This window comes from Cyprinus carpio, chromosome B20, assembly GCF_018340385.1.
Source record: "Cyprinus carpio isolate SPL01 chromosome B20, ASM1834038v1, whole genome shotgun sequence".
NCBI classification, from domain to species: domain Eukaryota; kingdom Metazoa; phylum Chordata; class Actinopteri; order Cypriniformes; family Cyprinidae; genus Cyprinus; species Cyprinus carpio.
In genome coordinates this window covers 20091883-20111614 of record NC_056616.1, presented here as the reverse complement: position 1 = coordinate 20111614, position 19732 = coordinate 20091883, and the positions used below count along the sequence as shown (strand labels likewise).

Sequence of the window (19732 nt, the reverse complement as noted above, 5' to 3'; positions counted from 1 at the left end):
TGTGAAATCCTTTAATGAGCATTGCAAATGTAAATGTATCCACATATAAACAATATAATGATTTTTTAAATGTATTTTTTTTTTTTACATTTGTTTTAAAATGTTGATAATAGTTCAATAACTCCCCCACCCCAAGTGTTTTTCATAAGCCTCAGTGTTTACCTCATGCTTACACGTTTCACAGGTTTCTGACTTTAAGAAAATAATTGTTGGCTATGCAAAAAATGTAACATCACAATGTTTAGTAGAATAGTCATATATATGTTCAAATATGATGCTGCATGTAGCCTTTGTATGACAATCAATAGTTTTTTCAACAATTAGTAACCCACTCTCCATCTTCTGCCCCATGTTGGAGGCCTTTTAGCTCAAATGTGGAGTAAAAGACCCCCAACATAAGGCAAACAGGGGGACAATGCTTTAATAGTTGAAAAACGATTGATGAATGCACCTTTAATAAAACAGAAAAAGTACTTTATCTCAGAATACACAACACATTCTAATAGCCACACAATTATATATATTTTTTCATTATACAAATACTGAACTTTGCAGTGTCTTGTATAAATCCGCATGTGGGCAGCACTGCCGGTTGCAGATTTAAATGTTAGTCGATGGGTGGCGCTATCTCATGATCAATCTTACTATATGGTAACCACAAGAGTGTTTGTGATCTCAATTCCTTAGAGCAATGACAAGTGGGTGGTACTGTACCGGAGAACAAAAAAGATGAAGACATAATGCAACAACAACCCAACGATGAATAGGCTATAAAAAGCTTTTTTTTTCATCATATATGCCTTGCTTGCACAGAATAAAGTTCAGAATGGGTATTAAAAACAACGGCAACTTACAGAACAGCTCGCGAGGGATGATTTAATTCAAGGACTTTTTGCATTTGCGTAAACAGAAATCAAATATTCATTTTTACTCACCGGAGTTCTCCAAGAACATAAAAGCACGGTACTCGAAACCACAGCATGCGCTGCGAGGACAACGCGTCTCTTTCTTTTCGAAGTAAAGTCATTTTTTTTGCGTGAAAACATATTATTATTATTATTATTTTATTTATTTATGTATTTATTTATTTATCTATTCTTATGAATGGAAACTTGTTGTGGAGGACGCGTTGAGATAACGAATTTATTGAGCGTTTATTCATTCAGAATATGAGGAATCAAACAGGATACTGTGAAACAACAGGCAGTGAGCGGTTCATGGTAAGTAGGTGACTAAGTACTTCTGACTGTAAGTAATATGCACCATTTGTTAGCTCAGTTATATTCCATTATAACGAAATATAGTGTTGAATATTGAATACAATTAATATGCGCGGTGTACGGTTTACAGATGAGCAACGTCAAAATGAGTCCCGTGTTCAAGAGTCACGCAGCGGCAGCGCAGAAGGAGCGTCTCCCGCCCGAAGGCGCTGGCTCTTCAGCATATGATTCTCATGCAGCACCTTGGACAGGGTTCGCAAGCTCCTTCCCGACACCCCTCACTAACTCTCTCCTACGGTCAAAATGGTCCAAAGAATCGCTAAACGGTTACCCCCCTGAATACAACTCCACCAAGTCCACCGGGACGAAAAGAGAAACGTTATTCGACACAGGACATTTGTGCAAAAAGTGCATCTCTCATTTCAACGTCTTCAAAAGGGAAGCGTTAAAACAAGTAGCTGACGAAAATCTTTCTACTAAAGTAAGTATATTCCTTGTATTATCTATTTGCATACATTTAGAAACGATTATCATGCATTTTCATGGGTGGTGTTTAGTGGGCTGCTGCATGCATGTCCACCCCATCAGCCACAGTCTGTCTCATATTTCAATTACATATGAGGCGCATGCTTTTTTTTCCCCTTCCCCTGAAACGAGTTTAAATCGATTAGCTTTTGCAGTTGGTCGGTGATTCATGTGACACTCGTCTAGCCTTGATTACACTAGAATATGGGGTATAATGGGTGGGATATGAAAACTCAGTTCCTACTGAGAACAATAAAGTAAATGGCACTATAATGTGATCAGTTGAGACAGATGCATTTGTGGATGACGTGTGTTTGGTGGTAGGGAAAAATAGGTTAGTGGACCACAGTTGATTTTTTTAGTAAACGCAAAATCTTTGGCCTTTTTCCCCACAATATTTCAGATGGATTGAGAAATGACTTTAAGATAAGGATAGGATGGGATTATCAGGGCTATAATAAACAAAAAAAAAAAAAAACAAAAAAAAAAAAAAAAAAAAACAATTTAACTAACTTGGGGAAAAAAAAACGTTTTTTAGAGTTGCCATACACACACACACACACACACACACACACACACACACACACACACACACACACACACACACACACACACACACACATATATATAGGCTATAAATTACAAAGGCACAACAAAACTTTAACTGATATTAAAATGAAATTGAAAGTATAAAAAAGAAAACTGGATCAAAATATTAATGATGTCAGTGATCCTAAAACAACACTGGGAATTATTTATCATTTCACCAAAAAAAATGTGGTTTAAAAATCATGTTAAAAGATTTTTTTAAATATATGTAATTATAAACACAGTTTCTGATGTTCTGATGAGTTAACAGTCACCAACAACATTTTTCTTTCTGTGCCTCAGGATCCCAAAGTCTTCATTCATCTTTATGAGAGCATGAAACCACCTGCTAGTACTGTAGAAGCCTGGGGCAACGCGGACGGACGCTGTGGCGTCTGCTTCACTCACTTTAGCCAGCTGAAGCAGGAGGCTATCCGCACGATCCTCACCCAGGACCGGGCCATATGGGCTCCACCTACCACTGCCAACATCGCATCCACAAGCCTAGACTCAGGCTCACAAACACTCCCCAGAACCTCAAGCCACCGATCTGTTGTCTCAGACCCCCATCAGAGGAAAAGCAATGCAGCACCAGATTACTGGATTAAAGGACGTCAGCACTTGGAGGCCCTGTGGCCCCTGTCCTCATGCAAAGGAAACAATTCAATGTCTCAAAAGGTAGGCAAATTTTTTTTAATTAAATTTTTGTAATGTATTTATTGCTGTATGTATTGCTGTTGTTCACACTAACACTTCAGGTCTGAAGGGTTGGTTAAAACAAAATTAAAATTATTTAATCACCTTCATGTCATTCTAACCTCATATTACTTTCTTACTTGTGTGGAATACAAAAAAAGGTTTAAAGTGTTTTAACTCATAAAATTAAATTTAGTTGGGTTCAGTGTTGTTTTGGACCCCATTGACTTCTTCAAATTATATTTGTTTGTGTTGAACAGAATAAAGACAATTATACAAGTTTGATATATCATGACGGTGAGTAAATGATGATACAATTTTCATTTTTGGGTGAACTATCACTTTAATATAATACTAAACATACATTACCATTTAAAAGTTTTTTGGTCAAGAAATTAACACATTTATTCAGCAAGGACATTAATTTGATAAAACTGACTGTAAAGACTTTTGCATTGTTACAAAAGATTTCTATTTCAAATGAATGTTGTTCTTTTGAAATCTCTATTCATCAAAGACTCTTTAAATAATGTTTCATGCTCTTCACAAAAATAATAAGCAGCACAAACTTTCAGAATTGGAATTGATAAGATAATTAAATTGTTTCTGAATGATCATGGGACACTGAAGACTGGAGTAATGGATACTGAAAAATTCAGCTTTACAATCACAGTAACAAATTACATTTTAAAGAAAATTTATTTTGAAATGCAATAATATTTTAAAATATTCATACCCTATTTTTTATATAAAATAAATGCAGACCTAAAAATCATAAATGAATATACATAGGCTAATGATAAAGTCTTACAGTCTTTCTAAATAATTCTAGCAAGGAAAGAAGCACTCTGCTGTTCATATTTTATGTCCAGTACATCATCCATGTGCATAATGTAAGAGTATAGAAATGAAATATGCATAGCTATGTCTGCTCACCAGGACACATGCATATTGTCTTATGATGCACAACCCTCTAGTCGCCCTTGATTAGATCCAGAAGCAGATGATACAGGACTTTTTTAATGGTTAAACCCACATTTTATCCATGCCACAGAGAAGCCTGTCAGAAAAAAAAGAAGCTTGATCAATATCGCTGTAACATTTAATGACCAGTGAAATATTCATACACAGCGCTCGTAAATACAGATGAAATGAGAACACATTATGGAAGTGAGGCAGAGAGTGAACGTCTCAGACAGCTCCATCAGCACTCAGTACCAGATCTTTATATGACGCAGACCGAGAGCATGATGGCAGATCGAGTCCATTAGCCCAGCTCCATTTCATTACACAAACATCCAAGGTGGACTCACTCAGTCCTTGAAGTGGAATTTAAAAAACAGATTAATGCATGGAGTAAAAGCAGAAGAGATGCATTTTGTAGGTTTGTATTTGTAATAGCAAACACAGATGGAAAGCATGGCCAGAAGCATGGAAAGTGTAACGGCAAAAAAAGATGTGCACATAATTAAATCTTAGATTCTCTCTGGAGGACAGAGAAGTAAGAGAAAGAAAGCAGAGATAGAGAAGAAAATAACAGAAGAGCCAATATTGCCATCTCTGCCCAAGGGTTGCTCCCAATGCTAATTGGCGAAACATTCTGCAAATGAAGGGGAGCAAAGAGGGCGCTCCTATTTCGCATGGCTGGATTGAAGCATTGATGAGACATAAAGGCAGGGAGTGACTCTAGATATGCATATGACTGCTGGCAAGCGATGGTTTTCTTGAACAGGCTCAAAGAAATATAGAAGAGGTTAGATTTTGTGCTGAAGAATGACTTGTGACTCGTCAGTAACTGCAGCCTCAGGCATTCATTGCCTTATGCTGAGACACATATAAAGAGGTTCATGACTTCATCTGTACATGACTCAGCTTGTAGTGGCTTTCACTAATAATAGTGTCTGACTGCAGTGCATTAAACGCACTCATGTTCAGGGTGTAGTGTTCACACTGGCATATTTTTTAAATCAATGTCAGAAAGACATTCAGTTAAAATTAATCTAACTAAATAAACATATTGCCTGTTCAATTTAGTGTATCAAAGGAATAGTTCATCCAAAAAATGAAAATTTGCTGAAACCTGAGGCCATCCAAGATGTTAATGAGTTTGTTTCTTCATCGGAACAGATTTGGAGAAATTTAGCATTATGTGACTTGCTCAACAGTGGGTCCGCTGCAGTAAATGGGTGCCGTCAGAATGAGAGTCCAAACAGCTCATAAAAGCATCACAGTAGTGATCACATCCACAAGTAATCCACATGACTTCAGTCCATCAGTTAACGTCTTGTGAAAATCTGTGTTTGTAATGAATCTATCAGGAAGATGTTGTTAACTTCAAACCACTGCTTCTAGTTAAAATGTGAGTTCTCTGTCCATTATATTGCTTTCTCCAGTGAAAAAGCTGGAGAGAATGCATATCAAGCACATTTGCAATCGAAAACAGTACTGAATAAAAATATATTGCTGGATTTTGATGTGAGACGACAACAGGTGATGGACTTTTTACTGAAGGAAGCGTTCTTATGGATTAGGAAGCCTATGGCAAGAAGTGATGGTTTAAACGCCTTAATTATGGATTTGTTTCTTACAAACACACAGCTTTTCACTATATTAATTGATGGACTGGAGTTGTGTGAGTTACTTGTGGACTGTTGTGATGTTTTTATCAGCTGTTTGGACTCTCATTCTGACGGCACCCATTCACAGCAGAGGACCAATTGGTGAGCAAGTGATGTGATGCTAAATTTCTCCAAATCGGTTCTGTTAAAGAAACAAACTCTAGATCTCGAATGGCCTGAGGGGTGAAAAAAAAAGGCAAATTTTTATTTGCAGGTCAACAATTCCTTTAATTACTGAGCTTGACAATATCAGTGAAGATCAATCTTTCTCAGTCCTCCCAGAGTCCTTCGCATGCAGGGAAGGTGAATGAAAAGGAGAATGTAACCTCTACAGCACTATGCAACTACGGCGCCACACAGCCGACGCGTTCTTCCAGTATGTCCTCTCTGCTCCCTGCAGGAACATCTGCTGCATTGTCTTTCTTTGTCAGGTAAGAGGTGCTGACCAGAAAATAAAAAAGAACTAAAATAACTAAAGGTTTGTGTTGTGTAATGTGCATGCATCTTAGCTAAACTCTGTCAAATCACTGAACTTCCACAGGGCAGCACAGAAGTTGAATGTAATGGTTAGAAGAGGAAGGCACTTCTCAGAGAGCAGTGCTTCCCAACGCATGACAAACTTCAGTAGTCTTCTGCTGAAATCTCCTCCTCTAGCACCAGCAAACATTTTTCAAGCGGCAAGTAAAAGCAAGGAAACACCTGGGATGGGAAAGGTATGGCTTAAATGTTTACTACAAACGTTAATTAATGAATGTTTGCTACCTAACACAACCAAAATGTTTGGGTACTTTGTGATATTGTACTGTTAGATAATAGTAGTTGTTCTTTAAGGTGCACTCTATAAATTGGTTTATGTTATGCAATAGTTAGTTTTGTTATGTTTTCAGTTACTGATTGTAGAAATATGCATGCCTGAGAAAGAGACTGTAGAAACATGGAAGAGTAAAGGTTTATAAGTTTAAAGTAAAATTTAAAACAAACTGCAAGAAATAAAGAAATTGTAAGATATAAATTCACATTATAAAATATTTTGTCTGATTATGAGAGATAAGTTGCTAATTGTGAGAAATAATGAGAAATATGTCAGAATTACACTACCATGCAAATGTTTTGGGGTTGGTAAGATTTTTTTAATGGCTGCATTTATTTGATCAAAATACAGTAAAGGCAGTGATATTGTGAAGTATTATTACAATTTAAAGTATCAGTTTTTTTCTATTTTAATATATTATAAAATTTTTGTTTTTTGATGTCAAAGCTGCATTTTCCGCAGCCATTACTCATGTCTTCAGTTTCACATGATCCTGTAAATGTAATATGCTTTTCTTATTATCAGTGTTTAAAACATTGTGCCACTTAGGTCATATATTTTTGTAAAAATCATGATACATTTTTAGGATAATTCAATGAATAAAAACTTCAAAAGAAGATCATTTATTTGAACTAGAAATATTTTGGAACATTTTTACTGTCACTTCTGATCACTTCTGAGTTGCATGCATCTTTGCTTAATAAAAGTATTAATCTCTTTGAAAAATCTAACTGACCCCAAACTTTTGAACAGTAGTGTCTGTTTTATTTCCTCAGTGGTGAATTACATCTTCCATAGTAAAAAATCTCTGTTCACATATTTCCTTATTTATTATTTAGTTAGGAAGATGAAGTGAGTATTTGACTGGTCATGTGATGTTAACATGGCAGCTACCATGCCTCCATGTAAAATTAAACAGCTTTAATAAGCTACTGTTATGACTGGAGTCTCCGTCATTTTACATTTTTCTTTGAGTACCATTTTCTGAATAAGAAAAAATGTTCCTTCGTTACATACCACACCTCTGATCAGCTGATTTAGATGTCATTCAGTCTGTCCTTGACATGTGGCTGCTTTCTAGCTGCCTCACAGTTTCGAGAAGCTGCTCATACTGTAACCTCTGAATGTGATGTTAATGGCCTTCCCATTCCATCGCACCACCTTCTTGAGGAAGGGAAATCAATTTAGTTTAATTGTAGCTCGCCCTGACTTCACTCTCCACAGTTCACACTGATGGGACTCGTCTTGAGTTTCAAATTATATCGCTCTCAGGGTAGCACCTGGTAGCTAGATCGCACTCAGCACTGCACATCCAGCAACTGAAGCAGAGATAATGGATTCTTAAATAATTCATTTGGTGTAAATATGATTTGACAGACTCAGGACAGAGATGATAATATCACTGGACAAATGCATTAGATATCAGACAAAGCATTAACCCTAAACCCGGTTTAGATGTGTGTTCAGTGACATCATGCTTATAGAAAGTGGGATATTTTACGTTTTAAATATTACCGATATGGTTATAGTTACAGGAACATGTTTTTTTCACAGGAAAAGTCTGGTACTCTGCAATATATACCGAATAGGTAGTATTAAATCATTAAACATTCACCATCCTTATTATAACCACTGCATTAGCAGAGATTTCAATGTTGACCACAATGATTTAGCTTTCTTTCACCGGACCCATCCTCTAATGTAGGACTTAACTAAGCCCTAGGCTAAAATTCATAATAATAATAATGTAAATAAATAAATATGATGTTTCAATATTTGGAACAAGCAATACATTTAAAAATGTATATGTAATATCTAATTAGTATATTGTTTTGGGTTTGTTCCCCCAAATCTAGGTCAAAGTGATGCTGCGAGTGTGTTCAGTTCCTGTGTCTGACCCATCTCAGTCCTACTCTTTCAAACTGGACCTGCAAAAGAAACAGATCACAGTGCTGAATGTACCCAGCTTCAACCCTCAGAGACAGACTGCTGGAACTATAGTCTCCTCAAAGACCTTCACCTTTGATGCTGCCTTTGGCCCTGAATCAACCCAGGTCAGTGCCACTGCTTTGTTATTCCTGTCTTATGATGGGAAACTGATATGTCTACTGTCTGGAGCCCATCTGAGTCATAATATCCAAACATCTGCAACACTCTCAGATTTGGTCACTTGAGTGCAGATATCCAATATCTGGATATTCTCATCCGGTACAATCAACTGAGATGTGTTAGATGCACATTTGGATAAATAATTCCACATCCCAAGAGACAGATTCCATGTGAAAGGAACTTGTTCATGTAATTTATGTACAGATGACAAATGATGAAACAGTGTTGTCATAAAAAAAGATAGAAAAAAAAACAAGTTGAAGTATTATTTTTTCAGGCAGAAGTTTGTGAGAATAGCTTGGGTGAAGTGCTGCAGTGTGTGCTTGCAGGAGCTGATGGTTGTATCCTAAGCTTTGGACAAACCAATGTGGGTAAGTGAGTGATATTAAAATCACTTTTTTTTAAACCTGAAAAGCGTGACATATGAAATAAAGGTCAGGGTTTTTTTTTTTTAATGGAACGGTTTACTGAACAAAATATAAGTGAAAATCTTGTATTTGTGTTTTATGTTTTGTATCACATTTGATAAGTCAGATATTTTATGGCTCATATATTATGATGTAGTGAGAATATTGTGCTCACACTTGAAAAAAAAAATGGAACAACACCTCAATTTTATTCAGGACATAAATATGCATTTATGTGCTCTTATTTATATGGCCAAAAAGCAAGATGAAATTCTGATAGCTTGTAACGTAAATCAGTTAGATTTGTATAATAGACTACTTCCATAAAATGCAATATCAGCTCTATATTCTTCAATAATATGTATGATATGTGATAGGATGCTTAGTTTTTTTGTTCAATGCTCTGTAGTTTTAATTGTAGGATTGTTTTACTTAGCAAAAAAAGGTAAATGCAACTATTTTTGCAGTTGCAAATTAATATCTTTTAAGTATAACTTTATATATCTCACAATGTAGCTTAATATCTAGCAATATTATATTAAATCTAACAATTGTAAACCTTTTTTCGAATATTTGCGTCTTCATGAAGCACAGTGTGAGCTGCTGCAGCATGACTTTTTCTCATTTTAAATTTCATCTGACAATTATCTTTTCATGTTTTACTCTGAGGCAAACAGGCTTCCGTAGCTCGCTCTGGGTCTAATGGCATTGACACAAAAAGGTTCAGATTCACATATGTTTTTACCACTGTGTGCGATTTGTGGAACCTCTCAATGAATGTGGATTAAACGTAGAGGCTACACAGTGGGTCGTCACAGGCCATTTACCTTGAAGGTTATTAATTGTTATCCACCCAAAATCATGACAACACTCTCTACATAGCATTTGGAGTATGACATCATTCTCTATTAGCTAGATTGAATTACCCGGTCTCCATGTTGGCCCTTGGCTCCCAGCCAGACATCATAAATCTTTTAAACCGGCCCATGCTTGACTGCCAGTAAAGTGCTTTACATTTAATTGGTCGTGACATTGCCACAACGCATTTTACACCCCAGTTTGTAAAGTCATTCACCACGTATTTAAGCATATTTCAGTCTGTGGATTTTTGTCATTCTGCAAAACCCTTATGAGGGGATTTTCCGCCTAATGATGATCTGTTAAAAAAAAAAGTGGCTTTCTCACTTTCTTTCTTTTGGTTTACAGGAATGTCTTACACAATGATTGGTCACGATGGTTGCACTCAAAGCCTTGGAGTCATTCCTTGTGCTATATCTTGGCTTTTCAAGCTCATTACCAGGAAGAAAGACAAGACATGGGCAAACATCTCAGTTTCTGTGTCAGCTGTAGAGGTCTGTGGGGAAAACAATGGCATCAGGGATTTACTCGCTGATGTTGACACGGGCAACTGTAAGGAGACCTATAAACCAGATGCTTACCTCAAAGAGGACCCCGTCTGTGGAGTACAAGCAAGTGTTCATTTGTTCTAATATCTTGACTTCAATTTATTTTTAATTTCCATTTATTTGTCAGCGCTTTGTGCTTATTGGGCACAGTTGCATTGAAAATTTCCCTATAATATAGTTAGATGATGGAAAAGCCAAATTTTAATTCAAGCATATGCAGCGTTCATGTAGCATTTAAAGAAATATTCCAGGTACAGTACAAGTTAAGCACAATCCACAACAATTGTGGCATAATGTTGATAACCTTATCAATCTGAAGAATCATCAATCTAACCAAGTTTTCTTTAAAAAGTATAAATTAGACACTTGTAAATGAAGTGAATGGGGTCCATTTTCATAATTTTTATAGTTATTGTAAGGTTTATGGTGGTCAGTTGTCATGTCAATTGAAAAATTATATGTAATACAAAATAGGTTAAATAAAATTGTCTGCATTTTATGGCTATACTATTGAAAAAATTATTATTTTAATGTTTGTAGATTGCTTTATTCACTTAAGTGCCTCAATGTAACCCTAATTTTTGCTTTTTATAAAGAAAAGGATAGTTAAGTGCAAATAATTTTTGTGGTAATCTAATCAACATGAAGCCACAAATGTTGTTGATTGAGCATAACATATACTGAACATGGAATATTCCTTAAAACAACATTTTGCATGACATTTATAACCCTTTGCATGGCGTATTATCAATATTCATGAGCAATCAATACAAATTTAATACATACTCATTGATATGTTAATTGAGACATTCCCATTTACTTGAGAGTCTCATTATTGGATTTTGTTATCTTGATCCCAGCTCTGCAACCACAGTGTACTAAATGCTCCAACTCCAGAAAGAGCAGCTTTCCTACTAGATGCAGCTCTTGCATCTCGCAGTGGGATGGTGGACAGTGGAGGGAGACCACCACATTGTTGTCACATGTTCTTCACCCTGCATGTTCGCCAACAGCACATAGGAAGCAGCACCAAATCTGGGAGTGAGTTCAGTTGCCTTTTCATGACTCTAATATAGAGATGTAAATGAGCAGATTCTCAGTACAGATCTTAAAATAAACAAAGGCCTATTAGATGACATTTCTCACACAGTACTGATCCAGTTTTTAGCATATTAAAAAAGACTCTTTTGCATAATTGATATGACCTTTTTCTTAAAGCTGTTTGTTTCTTTAGTATTCTTTTTGAAATTGCTGGTGTTACGAAACTATATACTTTCCTCAGTGAATGTGGATCAAAGCAAGCTGAGCCTGATCGATTTAGGGAGCTGTGTGGGGGAGAGGGAACGAAGCAACTGTGGAGTCTGCCTCGCTGAGCTTGGAAACTTTATCACAGCCAATCTCAACAGACATAATCAGGTCCCTAATAGGTATGTCTATGTATGTCTCGATTATAAAAGTAGGATATTACTAATAGTAAATGAACATAAAGCACAGTGATTTATTAAAGGAACATTTTCCTTCAAAAATAAAAATTACCTTATGATTCACTCACCCTCAAGCCATCCTAGGTGTCTGTGACTTTCTTTTTTCAGATGAATACAATCGGAGTTAGATTTAAAAATGTCCTGGCTCTTCCAGGCTTTATAATGGCAGTAAATAGTGGTCAAGTTTTGTAGCAAGATAAAGTGCTTAAAGCTGCAGTCCATAACTTCTGGCGCTCTAGCGGTTAATGAACAGAACTGTGTGCATCTTGCAGAAGAACATTGTAGCCTGAGCTACTTCTCTCTGTTTATGTCTATGACGAATCATGTAGGTATTGGGCTACTCGGCAGTGGTTCCACCAGAACCAGTCTAAAATAGTCTGAATATAAATGTATATTATAGGTGTACCTTAGTGATTCAGGACAAGCCAAAAACATGGTTTGGATAATTAATTCATGGTGTACTCGCTTATTATATACATTTAGTACATTTTGAACACAAAAAAAGTTTGTAAAGACTGCAGCTTTAAATCCATCATCAAAAGAACCAAGTTTTGTTCCAAGCAAAGGAAAACCAGTCTCCTTTTGGCTTATATCGAAATCCTCCAACATTTTTCCTTTCCAACATCAAATCCTTGTTTTGTATTTCTAATTTGTGACTGGTGTGCATCGATTCTGCTCAGAAGGCCTTTTTTTTACCCTCCCGGAGCCGTGTGGAGCACTTTTTATGATGGATGGATGCACTTAATTTTTTTTGTTCAAAATCTTGACCACTATTCACCGCCATTATAAAGCTTTCAAGAGCCAGGACATTTTTTTATATATCTCAGATTGTATTTGTCTGAAAGAAGAAAGTCATATACACCTAGGATAGCTTGTGGGTGAGTAAATCATAAATCATCATTAATTAAAAGTAATTAAGTCGATAATCGATCAGTGATAATTTCTTCATTACAGGGGAAGTAAATTAGCCATGCTTTTGCAAGACTCTCTGAGCAATGTCAGCTGCTCCACCACGATTATTGCCCATATATCCACCTTCCCTTAACACCACACACAAAACCCTTGCACAATACATGTTTTCACTCGAATGCGAAGGCAGAAAAAGAAGATAAGGGTATGCTTATAGACATGTTCACTAGTTCTTAGGTTCTGTTCATTTAGACCATGCTTTACGTTTTATATAAATCATATTATATATCTCATATGAGGTATAAAATGTACATTTATTTATTGTTTGAATGATGGACATGTTCCCCAGTTTTCAAGTGCTGTGAATTTAGGCTAAGTTTTTTATTTTTGCATTTGGTTTTCAGAAATCTTCCTCAAGCTCGCCTGGAGGAAGAAGCTTAGGCAACGAGAGGAAATTTAATAATTCCACCAAGCTGAGATTCCAATCTACAGGGACACTGGATCAAGATCTCTCCTCTCCTGGTTTCTCTAGTGATCCAGTATTTTACCCTGGGAGCGATAAGTCTTGTGATACCATTATCTCTATGGATCCTTCTGGCCTCCTAGATAAAGAGGTTACAAATAGAAGCAGAGAGGTTTTGCCTATTATTCCATCCTTACTCAAGAGCAAACTGGAGTCAAAGAAGCTCTCGCTGATGAAGTTTTGTGAAATCTCTCCACCAATTGCCAATCGCATGAAGCAGATATCAAAAGAAAAGACTAAAGAAGAGTCAACACCAACAAGTTTGCAAGATAAATCAGATTTTGAGTGCCTGAAGTGCAACACATTTGCAGAACTCCAGAATCGACTGGGAAACATAGACGGAACAGATTTGGATCTATGCAAAGATCAGGAAGTGAACACTATGAGCAAATCACCTCGCTTAAGCCAAACCAAAAAGAAATCCAATTCATTGGACATTCAAGCATTAAACAACAGAGAACTCAATAGTACCAGACAAGAAAACTCCTCAAAAACATTTGCGATAATTCACAACAGTGAAGAAATTCCAAGTACCGCCAATTTACCGATTATTCAGCCACAGTTAGATGTTGTCAAACTGAGTGATCCCATGCCTAGCCAATCTCCCATGTCTAGCCAATCTCTAAGCAAATCTAAGCCTCATAATAAAATAATGAATATGATGCCCACTGCACTATCTTTGAAATTGGAAGACCAAGGTAAAATGAGATTATCGGATAATTCCACAATGCGATCTGAGACAAGAATATCTCCTATCGGCAAGAGTTCTCCGAGGTCTACCTCATCCTCTTCTTTTTCATCATCCCTGTCTTCCAGTTTGAGCTCCCCACCAGCTGTTTCTGCCTCTTTGAATGGAGACATTCCACACTGTACAGGAAAAAAACAGCGAGAGATGAGGGCTACCATCACTGTGACCGTTCAGAAGCCACTGGATCTTAATGGACATGATGAGCTTGTGTATACCGTGGTTGAGGAGGTAACAATAAATGGGGCCACTGAGCAAGGAAAGGCACAAATATTAAGTATTCATGAGTCACCCTCTCTCCAGGCTTTAACTCCAGGAAGTCAGTCTGTCAGGATTATCGGCAGCGTAGGTGAAGAACAAACAGCGAGTTTTTATAGTTCCAACTCTAATGCACAAACTTCAGAGCATAAAGCCTCCACGGTCCCATCAGATGCAGCTATTAAACACACAAAAATCAATGCACATATTGACAAGGCAGGTGGCTTCATTGATTCAAAAAACCTTCCGCAGCATGATACTTGGTCTGAGGTGCCCCTGACTGAAGATGTGAAAGAGATACCTAAAGGAGCCATGGTTAAACTTGACCCTTCCTGTGAGGTCTCTAAGTCCAGAAAATATGCTTGTGAAATTAAACCTGAGCAGAGCTGGTTGTGCCAAAACAACAAGAAAGATGTCAAGGATGTCCCTCACATGAAAATAGAACAAAAGAACCCACAGAGTCCAAGAGAAACTCCTGAGAAGAAAAAATATACAAAGAAAGATGGCACTGTAGAATGGACCAAAGACAACATGCCACCAACATCAACAAACAGTCCCAATCTCAAAAGAAAAGAGACGAAAGAAGAATCTGGAATAGCCAGAAGTGCAATGATAAACATGGCTACTGAAACTACGACCAACACTAAATCTCATTTTGAGGAGAGCAGCAAGTTGTTTAATGCAAAACTGAAAGCATTATCCAGCAGGAGCCAAACATGGGATCACAGTATGAGTGGACACTCAACAGGAAGCTTGGAAGGTAATTCTAGCTCAAGACTTAAAAGCAAGTTCCTTGAAGAGACTGCTTTCATCGATATGGCTCCGAAAGGCCTTTTAGATAAAGATTATATTTCAGCACAACCCAGTCCGCTAGGTTTTAAAGAAGACTTTGAGGACTTTGTAAGGTGTCGAGCTAGCCAGAGTCTCGGGAGGGTTCCACAGTTCTTCCCCATGCATGATGCCAATGATCCAACCCGGCCATCAAAAAACGGTCACTCTAAGACCATGACCATTAATAAATTCATGCCCAGTTCAAAGATACACAAGATGCCAAACTTGTCTCCCAAACCCACTAGACACTCGATCAACCGGAGCTCAAGCTTTTCTCCTAACGGAGCACCTGTCAGCCAGAGCTACTGGTCAACACACTCCCTATCCCGAAGTCAAGACAACGGCAGTTTGAAGTCACCCGGTGCAGTCCGGAAAGGAAGAGTTGAGCTTTTAAGAAGCAGTAGAGATTCTCTTTCTGCTTTTAGTCAAGGTGGGTCTGATTTAGATGAATGTGAGGAACTGGGGACGATGAAACCTTTCGTTCACACATTGCCATCCCCGTATAGCCGGATCACAGCTCCACGGACTCCACACCACTGCAGCGGCCATGCCAGCGATACCACCAGTGTTCTCAGTGGAGAGCTGCCTCCTGCCATGTGTAAGACGGCTTTACTCTATAACAGGAGCAGTGTGGTCAGTAGTGGCTATGAAAGCATGCTGAGAGACAGTGAAGCTACAATCAGCAGCAGTTCAACGCACAACTCCATCAGCGATCAGAGCTGCTCGCTCGGTGCTGCTAAAGGCATGAGAAGTAACAAGAAAAGAACCAACATAGGTAAGGATTTAAATTTTTTTTTACATCAATGCATTCTGGCATAAAAAAAACAATATGGTCTTCACCTGTCTTTGTCCTCAGGGTGCAGTCAAAGACGTCCATCTCAAGACAACCTCCTGTCTCTGAAGAGATCCGTCAGTGGGCCCAAAACGCACCGGGTGGAACGGAGTGGTTCTGACTCTTATGAAATTAAAGTCTATGAGATTGATAATGTAAATGGAGTACAGAAGAGAGGTGGGGCAGGGAACAAGGTGAGGTTCAAAATGTGTCAATGAAATAAAAAATTGTCTGTCTTTGTATTTCATTCACAAACTGCTGTTGTATGGTCCATTAAATTGGTAGTGCTTGATTCAACTTGTACGGTTTCCTGAACTGCTTAGACACAAAAATCAGTTCTTTAGGCAATTATCTTGACTCGCAACACTGTTTTCTAGAAGTAAAGGCTGGGATATCCTAAATGACTTTTGCCTAGATTTTTACCCAAAATGCAGGCCATAGTAGAGCGTTAGTTGGCAAAAGTCAAAGCAGTCCGAGTTTTAGGTGAAAGTTTGAGTTTATAATGACCCGTAAATGCTGAAATCTGCTGTGATTATAAAAGGTTTGTATTCCAGCCTTAAGGAAACTTCAAACGCTCATTGCTTTTTATTATTTTTTTTTAACTCTGACTCAGACTAGAAACAATACACTGATTCAGAATAAATGTGATTTTCCATTGTTTATACATACAATTTTTTTCTATTACTGAAAAATATGCAACTTTTTGTTGAATATTTAGGAAATATTTTACATTATTTTGTTTTTCAAATGTGTTATTTGTATAGTTTTCATTAAAAAAATGTAAGTATTCATTCAACAATGTATTGTACACATTGAGGAAATTTTGACAATGTTGTGTTCTCTTATATAGATCCTTTTCCTCAAATGGTGCTTAATTTCATCAAAACAATATTGTTATCACAAAACCAAAACTGTATGTTCAGGAATGTATGTTTTGTTTTTTATTTTCTGTTCTTATTTTTCACTCTAATTTATGTCGTAGGCAAGTCTTATTTTGTAGAGTTTACAATGTATAGTTGCACATTCATTGTAGTAAGCGTTCATGGTCTTATGTTTTAAATAAATTTCACAGTGTGTAATTCAGTGTATCTGTGTATTTGATGGCTTCGTGGGTCAAGATAGCGGAATACAGTGTCTGATTTTAAAATGTAAAAAGTGTTAAAAAAAACTGTAATATTACTTTAATATAAAACCCTGTGGTGTAATAGTAGGCCAAATGCTAATCTCAGCTCACTCACATTTTATATGGAGGCAAACTTACTTTTTGTCATCCACGTTTTCAGGGTATAGTCCTCTTTAGTGCAAAGCTGAAATTCTTGGAGCATCGACAGCAGAGAATAGCAGAGGTGAGACTCAGGTATAATGCTCTCAGGCGAGAGTTGGAAAATGCTAAACATCATCTGATGTTGGACCCTGGAAAATGGACCCGTGAATGTAAGGGTTAACATGTTTGCTTATGCATATTAAGTCAAATTAAGCACTGCAGTAGCACAGCAAACTGTAGGGTTGTTTTTACTGTGTCTTATCATTAATTATTATGCTATTTGTGTGATGTGTTTTGCAGTTGACTTATGGCAAACATTTGAGGTAGACTCCCTGGAGCACTTAGAGGCTTTGGAGCAAGTCACTCAACGGCTAGAGCGTCATGTTAACCTCTGCAAAGCACATGTCTTGATGGTCACCAGCTTTGACGTTGCACCCAAGTGCAGAAAATTACGACATCGCCCCACGATAGATCATACAGCGTTCGCAGGAATATAGCATGCCAAGATTTTGCATGACCACTTTTACCTGTTATGCAAAATATTAAATGATTTGCGTTCAAATATACGGAGCAACTAGGGGGACATAGTGATGGAAAAAATGAGAAGGGAGGAAAAATGCTTTGTGGTCTGAAAACTTGGCGTTCGCTAGATGGAATATAGTTTTACTCCCACATATTATTTCCATTATAAAGGTTTTGTGAGCGAACTCGGGAGAATGCAAAAACTCTGAAATATATAGGCCTATTTTTTCTTCATGTCCCTTATGGAGCTCCGTTGAAATCCTCTAACCATCTCAAAATCATCACATTATAAGAAAGCTTCTAGTGATGCTGTGCAGTCTCTACTTGAAATCTAATTTGCTGTCAGTGTTTGTGTTGTTAGCTTTAGCACAGAGAGGGTCAGAACAACACATTGGACTGCAGACTGCTGTCTGAAATTGTTAACCTGTGTTTTTTTTCTCCATTCAAATGTTAATTCTGGGTAGTCAGGGTTCAGGATTTCCAGTTGCACATTTGCAAATCCTGGGTTAACTTTCTTACTGGCATATTTACTAGGTTAACAACATTTTAACAGTGTAGCCTACAGCATGCGATGAGCATGTGACCTGTATAATAACTGCTTGTCTATCTGTAAAAACGTTTTAATCTGTTTCGTTCTCAAGTATTTTTTGTGCTATCTATTGTTCTAGCACCTTATTGTTTCACACAGTAGGCTATATTAGGCCTAGGCCTACTTTTGGGATTCATTTTAGTGTGAAAAAAAAAATGCTTAGGCCAAGTTTAAAAGTGGCCTTTATTTGGGGATAAAATTACCTCCGTAAAAGCAACTTTTACTTAGAGTTATAGTCACTTTCAAGGTTGTAAAACACTGTAAAGAAGTCATTGTTAACACCCAGTGTATATATATTTTTTTGCACAAAAAGGAAATAATTTGCAAGTCACGTTTATTGTAAATGCCTTTGATCCTTATTGTGTTATTGCTAATAAAAGGTTGTTATTAAGTTTACTGGTTTTTATTTAAATTAAGCCAGGTTTTTACTGAAAGTCTATTAATTAATTTATTTACATAATTAAAACCCACTGTAATCATTGTATAAGAAACATGGCATGATTTTCTTAAAAGAAAAAATTTACAAACGCTAAAAACTGTGGTTTGTGTTTTTCACAGAGGATTGCTAAAACATTCGGACATATTGCAATCAACTGATGAGTCAACTGATTGGCTCATTGCGCTGTCAAAACATATTACCTGGCTGTGATGAAATACAGTGTTCACCCAGATGGTAATATAATAGAAACTTCCCTATAATGAAGTCAGACACAGTACAGACACGCAGCAGCTCACCGTAATGTCTCCGTGTTTCAAGGGTTGCGTTTACATTCTGCTCCAGTTCCTCCGTTTTCTAACATCCATTTCACGTTTGCCCTCAAAGCTGTAATGTCAGCACATAGTTTATTTATATTCTGGAGAAAGAGTTCTGAAAATATTTTGAATAGATTTGGATATGATGCTAATAGATTACTGAAACTGAACAAAAGACTTTTTCTTTATACCAGCTTTTAACTGTTGTTGTTGATGATGAGTAATTTCATTCATAATAAAAGGAAATATTCAGATGAGTTCATTGCTTATTATAACATTATTGGATATTGTTTGGTTTTGCAAAGTTGGTGAAGACTATTCAGTCATCAATTTAAAATGCAAGTAGTATAAGGTAGGTTATAAAAACAAAAGGCTAGTCTTGTGTACAAGAATAAATATTGCAGTATCATAGAATATATAATATATAGGCCTAGTATATTTTAAATATTTTTGTAGTATAGGCTATTTAATATAATATGTTTATGCAATTATATTAATCATGCATTTTGTGGAGTAAATAGAAACTGAAATTTGAAACTAATTAATGTATTTTAAAATGAACATGCTAGAATTAATGTCAAATTTGAGCATTCTCCAAACACATTTCCAATGTCATTGCCCCATATGAACCGATGGGTGGCA

General features: G+C 36.8%; 1 protein-coding gene across 1 annotated transcript; it reads left to right on the top strand.

Moving 5' to 3' along the window:
• The first annotated feature begins 23 nt into the window (after positions 1-23).
• Positions 24-18680, top strand: LOC109061091 (kinesin-like protein KIF26B). Its single transcript, XM_042746867.1, is given in 15 exon segments — positions 24-1220; positions 1351-1701; positions 2637-3011; positions 5921-6078; positions 6189-6360; positions 8315-8512; positions 8845-8938; positions 10181-10443; positions 11241-11421; positions 11663-11807; positions 12819-12978; positions 13178-15905; positions 15987-16156; positions 17246-17396; positions 17527-18680. Coding segments are annotated over 15 exon segments (5394 nt in total). The 5' UTR covers positions 24-1169; the 3' UTR covers positions 17724-18680.
• Positions 18681-19732: the final 1052 nt, after the last annotated feature.